Source organism: Nothobranchius furzeri, chromosome 11, assembly GCF_043380555.1.
Source record: "Nothobranchius furzeri strain GRZ-AD chromosome 11, NfurGRZ-RIMD1, whole genome shotgun sequence".
Lineage (NCBI taxonomy): Eukaryota > Metazoa > Chordata > Actinopteri > Cyprinodontiformes > Nothobranchiidae > Nothobranchius > Nothobranchius furzeri.
In genome coordinates, this window is record NC_091751.1 from 64705761 (window position 1) to 64723888 (window position 18128).

An 18128-nucleotide genomic window follows, 5' to 3' on the forward strand; every position below is an offset into this window, starting at 1 on the left:
CTCGGTGAATAAGTTAATTATTTTAGATCGTTGTGAAGACAGGATAGGATTCATCATCATAAGGAATCATCTTTTGCAGATATTTCATCTTATTGCAATAAATGTAAATAAAACTTACCTCCTTAGATTTGTTCATGTAACCATTTGCTGTTTTTCTGTCCCACTTGTGGCTGTTATCAAAAAACAGCAACGCAGCTGTTTGGTTTGGGAGGCTGATCACACTGATCCTTCGGGCGTAGAAAACAAACTTCCCTCATTGGGTGTGTGGTTGAGAGAGATGACAAACACAAGGAGACCTGCTTATCGTTGCTTCACATTTTTGTGCAGAATCTACACAAAAGGCCGTGGTAGTTGAAGTTGATGTGAGAGTGCTGCAGGGCCTCCTGCATCAGTCTCCTGTTCTTGCTGCTAATCTAAACAAACCGTTTTATGAAGCTAATTGATTATCAGAGAAACGTTTGCGTTTGTGTTACACAGGGCGGTGGTCCGAGGCATGGACGTAATTTTCACTTTAGAAGTGGGGGGGACACCGGGGACGGGGGAGTTGGGGGGGGGGGTCTTTACAGTATGCTCTAATGGGAAACAGGCTTCAACACAAACGGTTGTTTTCCCTCTTGGTCCTAGAGCTCAACCAGTGTCATTTTAACATAGCGTAATATTGTTTTTGGATGGTAAAAAGTGCAGGGGTCAAAACTTGACTTTGGAAAAAGTGGGGGGGACATGTCCCCCCTGTACCCCCCCAAAATTACGTCCATGGTCCGAGGTGCTTTGGAGGTAGTCAGATCTGACCAGATAGGAAGGGGCGCCGTGCTACACACCAACAGATCTAAACCCCGCTGACCTGGGAGCAGTGGTTGCGTGCTTTCTGACTGACTCCCTCTGTGTTTCCTGTTCAGTTGATATTCAGACTAACTTCATGTCTGTTTCCATGGGAAACAAGAGCATTCCCAAGTGATCTCTAGCTTTTTCAGCTGTATTGTGTTTTTTTATAGAAAGAGAATTGTATGACATTAAGGATTTTAACCTACTTTTCTGTCTTTATTTCAGCCGAGTTCCTCTTTCTGCAGTGGGGAATTTACTTGTGTTATGCTGTTCGCACCGTTCCCTCGGCGTTCCACGAGCCTCGTTACATCGCTGTGGCCATCTACAACGAGCTCCTCGTATCAGCCATCTTCCACATCATCAGGTGAGAGGAGACAACACAGGAAGGTAGAGTTGGAGATTAAATTAAACCTTTCTAAATGATAATGTCTTCATAAGGTTCTAAATATTGCGCTATAGTAATAGACTGTAAATTTAACAGCACAAGCTGGTGTTTAATAATATTTATTAGATGTTTGCCCGGTGGATTAGCCAGGTTTCAGAGGAGGCAGATTTTTTTCTCACCTCTTTATCAGGAAAAGAGCCATCAGCAGAGTTGGCCAGTTTAAGGTGGTGCATCAAAAGCTGAGATGTACTGTGCCATAGCCAAAAATAAACCCATCTACCTTTCTGTTTGTCTGTCTGCATGCGTCTCACTGGGAAACTGCAAAAAGTCACTACGAGAGGTTTTTCCTTTTTTTTTTTTTTTTTACATTAGAATTAAAATAAATTGAATAATGGTAAAACAGTTGATGAAATACACATTTTAAATTCTCTTTCTGGACTATTTCTCTTATCCGATGGCACCATAGTTACGGTGGCCCAGAAGGTGTGGGTTTTGTTGTGTTGTGGATTTTATAATTGCCTGAACCTTCTGGGCCACCGTATCTAGTGGCTGACAAGCTTATCACACAAAAAGTCTATCGATCCGTTTTATTAAGATGGCGACTTCCTGTTTCTTGTTCTTTCTCCTTTAGCCGGCAAACCGAGCTAAAACACGCTGTTTTACAAGTACTATTCTCATGTCACGCTGTGTTTTCATATATTGATATTTTAAAGACTTGCTTGTCCGTGAAAAGTTCATCAACTTTGCATCAGCTGTGGTACTTCCTTAAATTTGAAGCAAGTAAGCGGTAGTCTAACGCTATTGGTTAGTTCTGGTCGGCGCTCAGTTTCCGGGGCAGGGGGGTGGTTAGCAACAAACAAAAAAGACCTTTTGTTTACATAATTTCTTTTTTTCATTTATTTATTGAGAACCTCATTAGCTCCCACCATCGTGTGAAGTTATTCTTCCTGAGATCTCTTCCAATTTCATTACAAATATTTTACAAAACACCCCCGTCCCCACTCCCACCCACCCACCCACACACACACACACACACACACACACACACACACACACACACACACACACACACACACACACACACACACAACAACAACAACAACAAACCTCAGGAGCTCATTATAATCATACCAGCTCAATTGCAATAATGATATACCAGTAAGTTACCACACACTTCAGCATTCAGGAAAAATCTAAATAAGTAAATACGGAGAGTTCACACAGAGCAATAAATAAATATATCCAAGAATCAAAAATCATATCACATCACTTCCATAACAAACAAAAACTATAGAAGCTGTCATATCAGTCACATTTACAATTCATTGTGCAAAATTTACTGTTGTGTAAACAAAAAAAGCTTTAACTTCTTTTGAAAACATCTTCTGTTATTCTCTAATAACAAAAATCTCGGTATGGCATTCCATGCAGCCATGGCTCTGTAATAAACCGCTCTTTGCCTTTGATTTGTTCTGCAGCGCGGTAGTGCGCACCTTATGCCACTTGTCTGTCTCGTCATGTAATCATGATTGTCCGAAAAAAATGATAACTTGTCATAAATTATTCTAGGTATTTTCGTAGTTATTATATTTCTTATAAATGTTATCAGTGAATACTTTAATCTACATTTCACTGTCAACCAGGCCAACCTATCATGCATCATACCAACATTTGTTCTATAATTACAACCCAGAACAATTCATGCAGCTTTATTTTGTGCCACTTGTAACTTATTCAATTCACTTGTATTAGACCAAATAACTGATGCATAATCTAAATGAGACAGTACTAATGTTTGAACTAAAGTTTTTATCTGCAAACAAGGAATAAATTGACAACAATATTTAATTGTGCCCAAGCTGATTAGTAGTGATCAAACAAGCAGTATAATGGTAGTAATAAAAACACTAAACAACAACAAGGTGGCTTACACCAGAAGCTAGGTGGAACTTTCACTGGTTGTTGCGTTTATTTTAATTTTCCTTCATACCCAACTACCTTTCTAGTACCATTTAGGTCTCATTATCACGTTCGCAGAATGCATCATGTTTCATTTGTCATCCCCATCTCAAAAACGGAGTCAGGAATGCTGGCCTTTTCTGTCAAAGCACCAAGAGACTGGAACAATCTGCCCGTTTTCCTAAGAATCATCACTACAATTCGTCAGTTTAAAATCTCTTCGTATGACTATTTAATACCCATCTGTAATTGTTTTAGAGATATTTTACTTGTAACTTTATTTTGTGTTTGTTTATCTTTTTATTAGTTATTATTATTATTTTTATTATTGTTGTTGTTGTTGCTTCAATGTATGGCATTGAAATGTTGTTTGCTATCCAGGTTTACTATTTGTTTTTGTTGTATATAGAGGACCCACTTGTAAACGGGATGGTTCATGTCAAGTGGTTTATCATTTCAAAATATAAGTTAATAAATAAACAACTACATAAATAAATAAATACCCCCCCCCCAATAAAGAAAACAATAAAACAAAGAGAAGAAGAGAGCAGCACTATTCAACTCTGTTTACTTTTATACCTCCAACATGACGAGTCGTCTCAAGGCGCTTCACAAAGTAAACATTTTAATACAGGTCAGTTCATTAAGCCAATCAGTAAAAAGTTTCCTATATAGAACCCAGCAGGTTGCATCGAGTCACTGACGAGTGTAGGTGTCTTCACAGCAATCCTCATACCAAGCAAGCATGCAGCGACAGTGGAGAGGAAAACTCCCTTAAGGAGTATCACAAATAAATTATTAGCCTGGCCTGCTAGACTCCTCTGTTTAATTCTGCACAGAGAAAGGGTCTGGGAACTCTCCTATCCAGATAACCCCACCCCCTGAGAATTCTAACTGAGCCCATCGGCACTGAGTAGCGTACGTCACATACCACAACGCCGAGTTTGTCATAAACATGACGGCTGAAGCGGAGTTCGCTGCGGCTCTTTCCTCTGTCCTAAATGACTTGGACTCATCTTTAAAACAGCAAGTAGGAGTGCTAAAAGCCTTTCTGCTAAATAAAGATGTTTGCGCTGTCGCCAGATGCCATTTTTGACTACAGCTATAAAACTACAGCGTCGCGGACGTCACACACAGCGACGCTCACTTTCTCATAAACAATGAAGACAGCGGCAGAGTTCGCTGCGACTCTTTCCTCTGTTCTAAATGACTTTAATGTCTTTAAAACAACAAGTAGAAGCGCTAAAAGTCTTTCTTCTAAAAAAAAGATATTTGCGCCGTTGCCAGACGCCTTTTTTTAGTACAGCTAGAAAACGACAGCGTGGTACAGTCGGCATTTCCATCTATTTTCTGATTGGTTATTTTTGAGCTGTCTAGTCCCGCCCCTCATGTGCCTCTCTGCCTGTGAGTTATCAGACTAGTTCTCTGTGCAGAATGAAACAGAGGACGAGTCTGGCAGGCCAGGCTACTGAATTATATCATATTAGATATGTGGGTAAATGTCCTGTTTTCCTGTCGTTGTTTCTTGGGTTGTTGTTGTTTTGCCGCTGATGTTTAACTAAAATTCTTGAAAATCCTTCTGCAGGTTCTCTCTGGTGCGCGGACTGCACCCTGACTGGATGCTGTTGCTGTTCTTTGCTCACACTCACCTGACAGTGACTGTAACTCTGGGTCTGTTGCTTGTTCCTAAGGTAATTTTTAAACTTTCATTGCTATTGTTAAAAAGAAAATTTAGAATATTACAGTCAGATATTTTCCTCTAAACCTCAGTTTAACAAACTCCCGAGATAGAGATAGAATGGATCGCTGACATGGAATACACCTCATCAACACGCACTAACACTATATTGGAGCAGGCGAAGGGAGACTAGGGGTCTTAGCACACCTCTGTTGTCGCTTGACTTCTCGGGGCTGAAAGCTAGGAGGCGGAGCTGGCGTCTGGCTGGGGTCTGGGGTGGTGGGTCGCTTTGCTCAGCGTTGGGTGGGGGAGCCTGCTCATCATCACCCCAGCAGAAAGGGTCGAACTCTGGGAACCGGCAATGGTTGTACCCTTTGTGCAGCAGTACTGGGACCAGAGTGAATAGGGTGTGTATGGGGAGCATGAGTGGGTGTCCGGCGTGCATTTTTGTGAGTCTTAGGTTGTATGTGTATGTGAGAGCATGAGGGAGGGAGTGTGTGACTGTGTCTGTATATGACTGTATATGTCAGGTGAGGCCTTTGACTCCTCCCCTGTCCTGGGACTTCTTTCGATGCTATGCATCTTCGCCTCCCCTCCCCCTGCCACACCTGGTGTGGAGTGTGGTGCCTTGGTCTGCCTGAGTGTTCGCTGCTCCCGGGTCAGAGGGTTTAAGATTTTTGGCGTCTGCCTGACCAATCCCGGTGGCTGCCTGGTGGGGTCTGGGTCCCTGGGCTCTGCTGGGTCCCCAGCGTGGGGTGGTCGCCCCTGGGTCCCGGGTCACTGGGTCCCAGGCTCGGCCGGCTAGGGGGTGGGAGGCTGCGGGCGGGCCTGTGGGCTTGCCTCTGATATCTCCCCCGACTCTGCCAGCTGAAGGTTGTGGCCCCTCGGGGCAATCCTCTGCGCCTCTCGAGGGGGGCAGGGGCTTTTCTGGTCGCAGTCTCCCTGGGGTCTCTGTGCTCTGGGGCGGCTCCTGGATCTCTGGGACTTGGAGCTCCCTCCATCTCCTGCACATCTTTGGGGGGCAGATCTGTGGTCCCTCACACTCTCTATTGGACGCTCCTATAGAGAAACCTTACATATACAAGCGTGTGTACACACACAGGTGCTCACATGGTGCTCTCATAAGTATGGACTTGGGCACGTTCAACACATGCCTTAAGGCTATGGTTGGCACTAAATGCACTGTGATTTATTATCGTGAGATTGTTCAGTAAAACAATGCAGATTTTATATTTCCTCATCAAGTTGACGCAGTGATAGCTTGCTCCTGCTGTATTGTTATGTGTCCCCTTTTTGCAGGTCTAGAAGCAGACTCTTGTTCATCATTGATTGTTTATTTTTGTGTTTTTCAAGGAACATTTTTCAATTCTGGAAATTAAATGTCATTATTTGCCAGTGAATTACATTTCAGGTTAAACGACTTGTTCAACTATGAAAGTTGGACTTTACTCCAGGAGTTTGTCTTGGGACTTGAGTGAAAAGACCCAAGTCTTACTCGTGACTTGTAAACAACGATTTGTTTCCATCTCTGGCCAAAATGTCCTGTTTACAGGTGCTGCCATACTAGAGATCTTTAAGTGCCACATAACTACTTACAGTTAAATTTATAAGAGAATGAACATTTGAACAAACAGCAGCAAGGTAAGAGCTACTTGAATCAACATCTGAAAATATTTGTTCCCACTAATTGGGAACCACTGGTATATGAACACATTATGATCACGCTTTTATGTTGATGAACAGTAAAAATTCAGTAGATTTCAGCATCACCCAATGAGCTGGTTGTTTTTGGGACTTTAGTCTCTCTGTAAAAATATGACACACAATGAATTAAAAAGGCTGTGAGTAAAGTGTGTCATTGGAGAGTTTTAGTCGTAGATCCCCTTAGAGACCACTGTTCCTACTCAACAGCGTATTTAACATCCTAGTTTGGTTGGGTATTGGCGAGCAGCGAAACCCAAATCCACACAGGCTAATTTAGCATCATTACCGTCAGGTCCATCATACAGCGTAAGTGGGTATTGTAATTTATCTGAGCGCTCCTGCGGGTGTCTTTAAGGCTGATGAAAAACATTTCTTTCTCCTGTTGTGTGAAATATGTACTCTCCTTCCTCCTTTCTTTGATTCTGTCTTAATTAGGCGCCTCACAAGTATAATCCAGCTGAGCATGCTGGGATAATTGAGCACAATGTGAGGATGCTATTTTCATATTGCATCTGCTGCTGGAACTAGGCTAAATGTTTGGTTTAGTTACCTGAACAGAGATAAATCCCATTCTCAGCTCTTTGTTTTGTTGTTGCAGGAGCGTACCTTTATGTGTAGTGAGGAGGCGGGGCCTTCTGAGCTCTGAACAGCGCACGCTCAATAGAAATATTAGATAAACTCAAAGAAGACATTGACTCACTTTGGTTTCATTCTTCAAACTTTGGCTTATGCTTTCTAATTTAACCTCCAACTCAAATGAGACTAAAACACAATGGGGCGGTATTTACTGATGGCTGCAATCTCGAAAATGTGAAAGAAATAATAGAAAAACAGATTGTGTATTTTTGTACCCTGCAGGTCTACTGTGGTTTCAGGAGGGTAAAAAAACAACAACTTTGCTGCAGGAATAATCGAGTTCAGCTCAGATGGAAACAAAATCTAACGTTAAATCCAGTCGTATCTTATTCCTTCTATCCCTGCAGCGATTTCAGGCTCTAACCGTCTTCTGTTGCAGTTCCTGTCTAAAGGCACTCAGGCTAGAGACGATATCGCCACCGAGGCGTACGAGGAGGAGCTGGACATGGGGAGATCTGGGTCTTACTTCAACAACAGCATCACATCAGCCTGGAGCGAGCACAGCCTGGACCCAGATGATATACGGGTTAATCCCTCAGATTAATCACCCCCAACTGTCCCCCCAACAAAAGGATACATGATGCCTGTGTTGGTTTATCTTGTGTTAGCGCAGATGATTCGCTGATGGATTCGAATAAACACTTCAGCGGGACTCTCAGGAATAAAGTAACTGATTAACCCTGAAGGTCAGCATCATTCAAGATGGCCCAGACTCAAGTTAGTTTGAGAGATAATGAGCTACAATGTCACGTAGAACCTGAGAGTCCTCCGCTACACTCTGAGTGTGAGATCATCTGCTATCGTCTTGCATATTTTCCAGATTTGACCTAAACAGGCATAATATAATCTGAAAGGCGATGGGTGGTATGACTAAGGCCTAGTCCACACGTAGCCGGGTATTTTTTAAAACGAATATCCGCCCCTCCAAAAACTTGCATCCACACCACCTCGTTTTAAAAAAAACTCTGTCCACACGTACCCGGATAAATACGTTGTTAAGGACATGCCAGACCTGTAGGCGGCAGTACTTCCCCCGTTCTTAACCTCGTCCTTTGTCTGTGGTCTTCCGCAAGGAGCAGTAATCCCGCTTGAAAAAACAAGCAAGCAAAAAGCACTTGGACAATTGATAAAGCGAGCGCAGCTCTGAGGGTATCCATGCTGTCGGCTAGTGTAAACACAGGTCGCACACGTGATGTCAGCATTTTTTTGTCGCGGAAAGTGACGTTGCGGTAGCCTAGTGAACTAGACCAAATTCTTGCTTTGCAAAGTTTGGTCTAGGCATGCTCCATTGGAACCTCCGCAGCTCCTACCAGGACTCTGGCTAGCCAATCACAGCTCTCTAGAGGGGTTTCAAACACACAAAGAGCTGTGATTGGTCCATAATGGTGGGCCAATCATAGTGCTCTATCTGCTTAGTGAACAAATCACAGAGCTTTATCCGCTTTGTGGGCCAATCAGGGCACTCTATATGCCTGGTGGGTGGGATGATGCAACAGAGTGAAACAAGAGTACGTCGCATTCATTGTCCAGTAGCATGCGGAGATCATTTGAAAGACAACGGTAGAACCCGCCCCACAACCGAGAGCCGTCAATGGAGCGTGGCCAGACTAAATAATACATTTATTTAGTCTGGCTTGCCAGGCTAACGTTGCGGACCTTAAAACTCCGGTTTTGTCCGTCCACACGCAGACACCCACAACGGAGAAAACGCGGATCTTCACTTTGGCCGGAGTTTTTAAAAAGATCCGTTTTCATGTGGATGACAGGCCAAAACGTAGAAAAATATCTACGTTTTGGCAGATCCCCGGCTACGTGTGGACAGGGCCTAAGTGGCCTTTTTTATTCAGTCTTATTTAATATGGTTTCATCAGAAATACTCCTCCTCCATCATAGTATCAATAGAAAAATTAATCTGGGCACTTTTTATTACAATTTTGAAATGAACAAGGTATTCTTCGCAGGATGAGCTGAAGAAACTCTACGCCCAGCTGGAGGTCCACAAGAGGAAGAAGATGCTCGCCAACAACCCCCACCTCCAAAAGAAGCGCAACTCAAAGAAGGGCCTTGGCCGCACCCTGATGAAACGCATTACAGAGATCCCAGAGACCATGCACATCCACCGCCAGTGCAGCCGGGATGATGGCAGCGAGCACGGCAGCAACCGCAGCACGCTCAGGAGGAACCTGCTTGAGCAGAGCCATCCAGGTGAAACACAGCAGAGCTGAAATGTTTTAATATGACATGAGAAGAAAATCTGCCCTTCCATCTTCATGATGTGATAAACTCCTTCCTTAGGAAAACCTCGAGATGACTCCCTGAAGGACACTGGCTTGACTAAGTCTCTCAGCTATGATCACATTTGTGAACAGGAAGTAGAAACTGGAAGCCAGACCGGCTCGATTCCTGGAGACAAGATGACACCTGTTGGAAACAGTGGCGAGGGATCTCTTCTGGGTTCCCTCATTGGTCGCAGACACACCAAGAAGCAGCTGGAACCAGCTGGAGCTCCACCAAGGCTGGAACCGGCGAACTCCACTGAGTCTGTTCCACTCTTCTGGAAATCAGCCAGTGCTCACAACCTCACCCACGAGAAGAAACCTGTACATCTGCGGACCTCCATCATGCAGAAGTCCCTGAGCGTCATTGCAAGTGCCAAGGAGAAGATGCCAGGGCTCGCTAACAAGACTCAGAGCGTGGAGGATGCCAGCAAGAAAGGTCAGAAAGGTCAGGAGGAGAGCGTGCTGTCGGAGGTGGACGAGACGCCCGAACATTTCCCAAAAATGATCATCAGCCAATCGGTGGAGTACTCCAAGAGCCCCATGAAGATGGGCATAATGAAACAGCAGGTACTTAATTACAATGTGAGTAAAAACAAGCTGCGTTTTAGAGGTTAAAGAAGGTCAGTGAACTAGTAAATATATAAATCATTATGAATATTAAAACTGTAGTATCTGTTCAGGATTCACCAACTAGCTTAAAAAAACAAAATAATAATATTAAACTTGTTGGACTTGGAATTGCATCAACCTGCAATCTGATCATTGTGCAAAGAGCAGATGAGTGACAGGACTGGGGCACTTCAGGAGGCCAATCAGATTTCAGCAGGGTCTTATGCCCCTGTGACTCCACCCCCTAGACCCTCAAATAGGCCCTTTAACTACCTACGTCATCAAAAGTTGCGCGCGCAGCCTGGCAACGAGAGTGAAGGCTTCCTCATTCACCCTCGATACTAAAACAGCGTTTTAAACCCTTTGTTTTGAAGTTCTGAGCACATAAAAATGTCGGGTTGTTGCGTGTATGGATGCCAGAATCGCTTCTCTTCAAGCAGTGGACTGAAACTTTACAGAATTCCGAAGGGAGCACATCCATTTCAACAAAATTGGAGGCGTCTGTGGCTGCAGGCCATCAAAAGGGTTGATGAAAACTGGACTGAAAACACGATCCGAAATGCTCGAGTTTGTAGCGCCCATTTTATATCAGGTAAGGTAATTATCTACTAAGATTACATATAAATTTATACGCTTTATTTCATGCTTCAAATTAACAATTCATTCTAATTCATCTGTATTTTCCCACTGCATATTAGTATAAACTGTATTTCTCTAAAATTAACACGATTGTACTCTGAGCACGCTAAAAAAAGAAACCTATGCTATACTCACCCTGCCATGCAGGTACAGTTGGCTGTGAAGACGTAGTTCTCTGGTTTGTTTACTATGACCCAAGCCTCGTACGTAGCAGTCTTGTGTCCTTGTCTTTGGCTAGGAAGGACTTCTGCCTTCAAGACGCAAAACTCAGAGTCTATGTGGTGATATTTTACTTTCTGTACGTGGCCACAGACAACATAGTTGTATGCATCTAACGATTTGTATGCCCGTAGCTTCTCACGGGTGTACTTACTGGGCCTCTCCACTAAAAACGTATATATATCTGGCCACGCACCTACATCTTCCACCCATTCCGTAATGCCACAGGGATCCGGGAGTCTGTTGCCATTCGTTAAAGTGAGTTTAATAATATAGCATTCATGATTTGCCGGTGATAACCCCGCAGCGGAGCTTGATAAAGCCTGAAACAACGCCATTCTCTGTTGCCAAGCTGCACGCGCATTCTCGCTGACGTCATATTGTTTACAAACAGTAAAAGGGTCTATAGGCTGCTTACAGGTAACCCCGAACCCCTGAGTTGCCCTCCTGATTATCACCCTGATTTTAATGTTTTTTGCCCTGTAAACTCACTAATAATCACTCAAAACAACAATAAAATAAGTTATTGTAACCAGGAACCTGACCACAAGGGTTCACACCTTGGTATTCCACCCATCACCAGATCTTGCACACTCTTCCTTCAGGAAGGACTAGAGAAAAGCACACCCAAATGGCTGGTTTGGATTTCCCCTGGCCCTTTAACACAGGTATCAACCCCAGGCTTGGTTCAAAGTGGAAAATGATCTGAGCTGTATTTTTATTTTCGTGGTAACTAAACCGTTCCATTCATTTACCGTAAATATGAACTGTTTTCCAGGTTAGTGGCAGCCAGCCTTCCATCTGCTCTGAAACTGGGAGGAACCTCTATGATGTGTCAGAGGTTTGTCCCTGGGAGATGGAAGAAGCACAAACTCCCTCTGATGCAAAGAGCCAGAAGCACGTGTCCATTGCTCCCGTAGAAACGGGTCGGAGAGGCAGCAGCAGCTCAGGAACATCCAAATCCAGTCGTTCCCGGCAGAGGCAGAAACCTGGACAGTCCCCATCCAGCAAACGTCGCTCAAAGGAAAAAGGAGGTGAAGGTTTGGAAGGGAGGGAGACACGGAAATCCCGGTCGCCCAAGTCGCCTCTTCCTATTAAGGCGGATGTGTCACCCTGGGAGTTTGATGAGCAGCCGATGCTTGGAGGAGAATCCGATTCCATCTCTCCTGACAGGATTAGGAGGAAGAAAAGTGTCACCCCTACTGATGGGAAGCCTAAAGGGCTCCATTCAGATCACTCCAAGTCCACAGGAAGCTTGTTGCAGCCTCCGTCTTTCATGGTGGAAATCTGCCCCTGGGATTACACCAGCCCACCTTCACCCAAGCAGGAGAAGACCTGCAGCAGTCCCATCACACATAAAAGGAAACGGAAAGGCTCCTCCTCTTCCAGTCACAAATCAGAAAAGGAGAAAATTAGCGAGAAAGGCAGGGAGAGGCGGAGCTCGTCCAGCAAGCCATCATCAGAGAGGAGACGGGTCAGCCAGTCATCGGAGGGCGGTGGGCCTGCTTCGGGGTGCCGGAGGAGCTCCACGAGGGACAACGAGCTGATCTCCCGGGATGTCGAAGCTCACACACACGGCAGCTTGAGCCAGACTAAAAAATCACCAGAAAAGAAGGAGCGGTCTCTGCGTCACAAACCTGCTGTCCTCAGCAGTGCTAAAGTCTCAGATGTTTGCCCGTGGGACATTCCAGAGCAGGATTCAGGGGAGAGGGCGTGAGTTTGATCTTTACTCCCAGGCTGAGAGCACAAAGAACGGGCAAACGGGGATTTTAGTGAGATCTTTTTGTAAGCAAAGGACCGTTCATGTTGTTCCAACGTTACAGCAGACTGTACTGTTAAGGGTTGGGAAGTCAATCTTAGGGTTCACGTTTTTATCGACACCAGAGTTTGTATGTTTTGTCACATTTAATACTCGGGAGATTTGTACGAGATTCACTCCTGCATTTAGCACCATGACAATCATGAGTTCGTAACCTGAGCCATGAACCACATTTACGTATTTTAGCTTTCAGAAGCAAACAGCTGCTTTTTGTTTTTAGGTTAAATGCATAATTCATGGTGTGAAAATGATGTTTGATCAAATCATTTTGAGAATAACAGAAGATTTAGCTGAGGAAATCTATGGTTGGTAAAAGTTCGTTGTGCTTTTCTAAACGCTGTCGCATGAAACACTACAGTGATGTGGAAATGTGTTTGACTCCTTTTGTACACTTAAATGTTTCTGTTCAACAAACAAACGTCATAATTAGACAAAGATAACCTGAGTAAGCACAAACACGGTTTTCCTGGGATGCTTTCATTTGTTCCCAGAACAAACCCACTCAGACCAACCTGGTTATGTGATCCCTGGTTAAAGCATGAATCGTGATCATTAAACTGATTTCAGTTCCACCAACTCCACCCAAACCCAATTTCTCCCAGACATGTACAAAGAAGAAATCATCCATCCATTTTCTGAACCCACTTTGTCCACGTAGGGTCGCGGGGTGGGGGGGTGGGGGGGGCTGATGCCTATCTGCAGCAGTCACCGGGCAACCAGGCGGGGTACACCCTGGACAGAGAGCCAGTCCATCTCAGGGCAACACAGAGACACACAGGACAAACAATCATGCGCGCACACACACACACACACACACACACACACACACACACACACACACACACACACACACCTAAGGACAATTTAGACAGACCAATCAACCTGACAGTCATGTTTTTGGACTGTGGGAGGAAGCCGGAGTCCCCGGAGAGAACACACAGTACGGTATCAAGCATCAAACAACAATTAATTTTTTTTGTCAACTTTTGATATTGCTGGTATTTGTCAACATATAAAACACAAAATGTACACAAATGGCTGAAACTGCCTAAAAGTTTTTTCCCTGTTCACTTCATATTCTTGGGCTGGACTCCCCATATATATATATATATATATATATATATATATATATATATATATATATATATATATATATATATAAGAAACTGAATATGAGTAAGTAATCGTCTTTGATTGATCTGAAAGCAACGAGAGTCATCGTTCTTGTCCTGTGATCAGCCGCCCACCACCTACGGCTGTCAAAAGCAGCACTCGGCTCAGGTTCATCACGCTTCTGTGTGCATGGCCGAATGTAAAAACTCACTCAAAAACATTTTTTGAAGTACTTATGATCTTTTCAAACACATTTTTTTCAATTACACATGCATTTTAACCTGTATTCCTGTAAGGCTTCATAAATAAACATGACCCACCATAAGATGAGATGTTTCATGTTCGTCATTAAAATGATCATAGCATCCACATGCTGTTTATACTGTGTTGCATGTACATAAAGTAAATGATGTTTAGGAATTAAATGTTTCTATAAAACAGCAAGTTTCAGTGTATTTTATTCATCTTATATAAGAGCAGCTCACCTTTAGACAATCTTAGCTTCATTTTAAAATTATGATCTACTCTTAGTAGGAGGTTAAAATGTGTATTTTTGATTAAAAAATATAATTGTAGCATCGTTCTAACCTAAGACTGTAGAAGTACTGGACAACCCCACCCACAAACCTTCTGTGGGGCTTTTTTGGAGCCAAATGAGCAGTTCCCACAACCGCAGGGCCCCCTCTGCTGAAGGGCGGGACATGGCACCAAAACTGAATAGTTCTGGGCTGACCGAGGTGGACCATCAGGGTAGGGTGACCAGATCCCAACTTGCCAAATGTGGGACGGAGACTACTCAATGTGGGACAACGTGAAGTTCCAACGAGAAAAAAAACAAGCAAAACGTATATTCTGCCTTTTAGCCCTAACATCACTGTTACATGTACATGCAATTAATAATCTTATTATCATCATAAATTTCTTGTACTTATTTTATTTGAATTCAACATGAACAAGCTATTTCACAGTTCCTCTCAAGTTACCACAACATAATTCAGGCTCTTTGGGCCTTCTGTAGTGGCTCTGATCATTTTAATAATATAGATAGGCCCACAATAATAAAAACATGCAGGTTTAAGCAGCTTTTCAGAGTTTTCATTGAAGGTTTTCTCCAAGTGGTATTAAGTACAAGTAATATTTTTTAGATCTATTAATGTTTTTTTTAATTAATTTTCCACTAACATCAGCATCTCAAAATGTAGCAAGACACAGAAAGTCAATTTACCATGTGGAACCAGACCAAGCTGATGACAGCGCAGATGACACAGATGACACGTTTTACATCGATGGAATACACCTGCAATATGCAATCAATGCGACGGATACACGTGAAACATAAAGAGGAAGCTTTTGTCACTGTACGGATTCATGATGTTCCCATTGAGATGAAAAGTGGACACGGGTGCTAAATGTATTGCACTTCCCAGAAGCGCGGTGGACATCATCAAAGCTGAGAAACAGATAAAAACTCATTCTAAGTCTGTTAACTTGGTGGTTTTTGGAGGCAGCAAGATTCAGACCTCTGGCGTAATTAGGCTGCAGTGTTTTCTCAATGGACCATCTCATTTGTTGTCGTTCTTCGTTATTGATGAAAGTATTCAGCCGATTCTGGGACTTTGTGCCTGCAGAGAAATGGGACTAGTTTCATTCAGCAATGACGTCCACCAGCTGAACACGTCTGAAGATGACCTATCACAGCGGCTTATCAGGGCGACGATGGCACAGGTAATCGGAAGGTTGCAGGTTCGAGCCCCGCTCAGTCTGTCGCTGTCGTTGTGTCCTTGGGCAAGACACTTAACCCGCGTTGCCTGCTGGTGGTGGTCGGAGGGACTGGTGGCGCCAGTGCTCGGCAGCCTCGCCTCTGTCAGCGCGCCCCAGGGCAGCTGTGGCTACATCGTAACTCATCCCCACCAGTGTGTGAATGTGTGTGTGAATGGGTGAATGACTGATTGTGTTGTAAAGCGCCTTGGGGGGTTTCAAGAACTCTAGAAGGCGCTATATCAAATACAGGCCATTTACCATTACCATTTTTCACAGAATACAGCGACTTCTTTTCTGATGAGCTAGGAATGTTGCCAGTCACGTATCGTATGACACTGGACTCGGATGTGAAACCAGTTTTTCGCCCAGCACATCACATCCCTTTGGCCATGAAGGAATGAGTCAAGGCAGAACTGGACAGGATGGAGAAACTAGGTGTTATTACTTCTGTCTCTGAGCCGACACACTGGGTGTTGTCTGTGGTGGCAACCAACAAAAAAGGCAAGGATGAAATCAGGATATGCATTATTCCTAGAGATTTAAACACAGCTCTGAAAAGACCACACCACCCCATGCACACAGTAGAAGAAGTGGGCGGCACTGATGTCAAATGCTACTGTTTTCTCTGTTTTGGATGCAAAGAGCTCTTTTTGGCAGGTGCCTCTTGATCAGAAATCATCCATGTTAACCACCTTTAGTACCTGTTTTGGTCGTTACAGGTTCCTAAGAGTGCCTTTTGGTCTCAACTCTGCCAGCGAGGTGTTTCAACGAGCCATGGAGCAGATATTTGCAGCTCAATCTAGACTTCAGCTAGTCCAGAATTCAGCAGCTAGGTTCCTGACTGGAGTTGACAGAAGACAGCACATTACACCAATTCTAAAATCTCTCCACTGGTTGCCCGTTCATCTCAGGATCAATTTCAAAATCATGCTGCTCACTTATAAATCCCTGAACAGTCAAGCTCCTCCATATCTGTGTCAACTCGTCCATTACTACAATCCGCCTCGTGCTCTCAGGTCTGAGGATAAGCTCCTCCTAGCTCTTCCAAACGCACGTCTGAAAAGCCGTGGAGAAAGGGCTTTCTCTGTCTGTGCTCCCAAGCTCTGGAATGCATTACCACTACTAGTGAGGCAAGCACCAACAATTAGCATTTTTAAATCTCGCATGAAAACTCACTACTTCAACCTTGCATATAATACATAATCATGGACCACTTTCGACATCTGCATTCTTTCTACAATAGAATGCACAATAATTAACACCTGTATTACTGTGGTTCTTTCATATGTTTTTATCTGTTGTTTCACATTCCTTTGCGTTTTTAGTGTTTTACGACTGTTAGTTCGAGTATTTTCTTGTTTTCATTTTTTTCTTATAAACTATGCTTTAAATGTCATTCTGAACGTGTTAATTTAACTGTAATCTTTTAATGTACAGCGCCTTGTCTGGTTGTAATGCCATGTTGAATGCGCTTTATAAATAAAATGGTATGGTATGGTATGGTATATCAATGTGCCATCATTGTGGATGACTGAATCGGCTGAATCAGGTCAATTATGTTGGACACATTATTACAAGCGAGGGACTCAAAGCTGACCCTTCCAAAACAGTAGCAATTAAGGAAATGCCAGTTCCAACAGATGTCCAAGACCTCCAGAGATTCCTGGGGATGATCAGTTACCTAGGAAAATTCATCCCAAATTGTAGCCATCTGTCAGCTCCTCTGCGACGGCTTACACACAAGGACACTGAGTGGATGTGGGACACGCAGCACCAGAATGCGTTTGAAGCACTTAAAGGGCAAATGACCAATCCACCTGTTCTGACATATTATGATGTCAACAAACCTGTGACACTGACATGTGATGCATCTGTAACGTAATGAAGGAGCCATTTCTCAGGGTCATTATCCTCTAACAACTGTTCCCTTTTGACACAGCGCCAGAGTGCATGAAACAGCCTCAAGGTCATGCATTCGCTTCTAAACTGATTACAATCCAGCAATGAAGACAGAAGATGAAGACTCCTTTCTTTTATTTTATTAAAAGCCAAAGAACTCTATTTTCAATAAAGCTAATCATAACAACTGTTAGTCAATAATACCATGTGACCGACCTGTGAAATCAAAATATTAATTACTTTATTATGATCCTATAGAAATAATAAGTACTGTGACTTTAAGGATTCCAACAGGATTCATTTCACGTAGTGTTAAAAGGAAACAACACATTCCTTTCACTGATCCAATCAGAATCTTACAGATCTGACGGAGGTGTGCTTCTGATGTTGCGAGTCCCCACATGCCAAAGACAGTGGCAAGTACGGGGTCAAAAGGTGAGCCACACTGGACTGGCTTGTGCGAGCAAAATCAGCCAGCCGACAGGAGCTGGGCTGCAGGTCAAAAAACTGTGGTCAGAAACAAGGGTCACAGGGACAAGAGGACAGAACTGGGCGAAAGGTCAGGTTGGCTGGCCCCACCCCTGGATCCACCCCTGGCTTGGAAAG

General features: G+C 43.7%; 1 protein-coding gene across 2 annotated transcripts in view; it reads left to right on the forward strand.

The window, feature by feature from the left end:
* Positions 1-14302, forward strand: part of LOC107384307 (metabotropic glycine receptor) — a 92112-nt gene extending 77810 nt beyond the window's left edge. Inside the window, exons 8-13 of one of the 2 annotated variants that reach the window (XM_015957499.3) lie at positions 1048-1186; positions 4752-4857; positions 7564-7710; positions 9146-9389; positions 9480-10045; positions 11709-14302. In XM_015957499.3, coding sequence (XP_015812985.3) covers positions 1048-1186; positions 4752-4857; positions 7564-7710; positions 9146-9389; positions 9480-10045; positions 11709-12647 — 2141 coding nt within the window. In that variant the 3' untranslated portion in view covers positions 12648-14302. The remainder of the gene's footprint in view (positions 1-1047; positions 1187-4751; positions 4858-7563; positions 7711-9145; positions 9390-9479; positions 10046-11708) is intronic. The other variant, XM_015957500.3, reaches the window with a different exon arrangement.
* The last annotated feature ends 3826 nt before the right edge of the window (positions 14303-18128 follow it).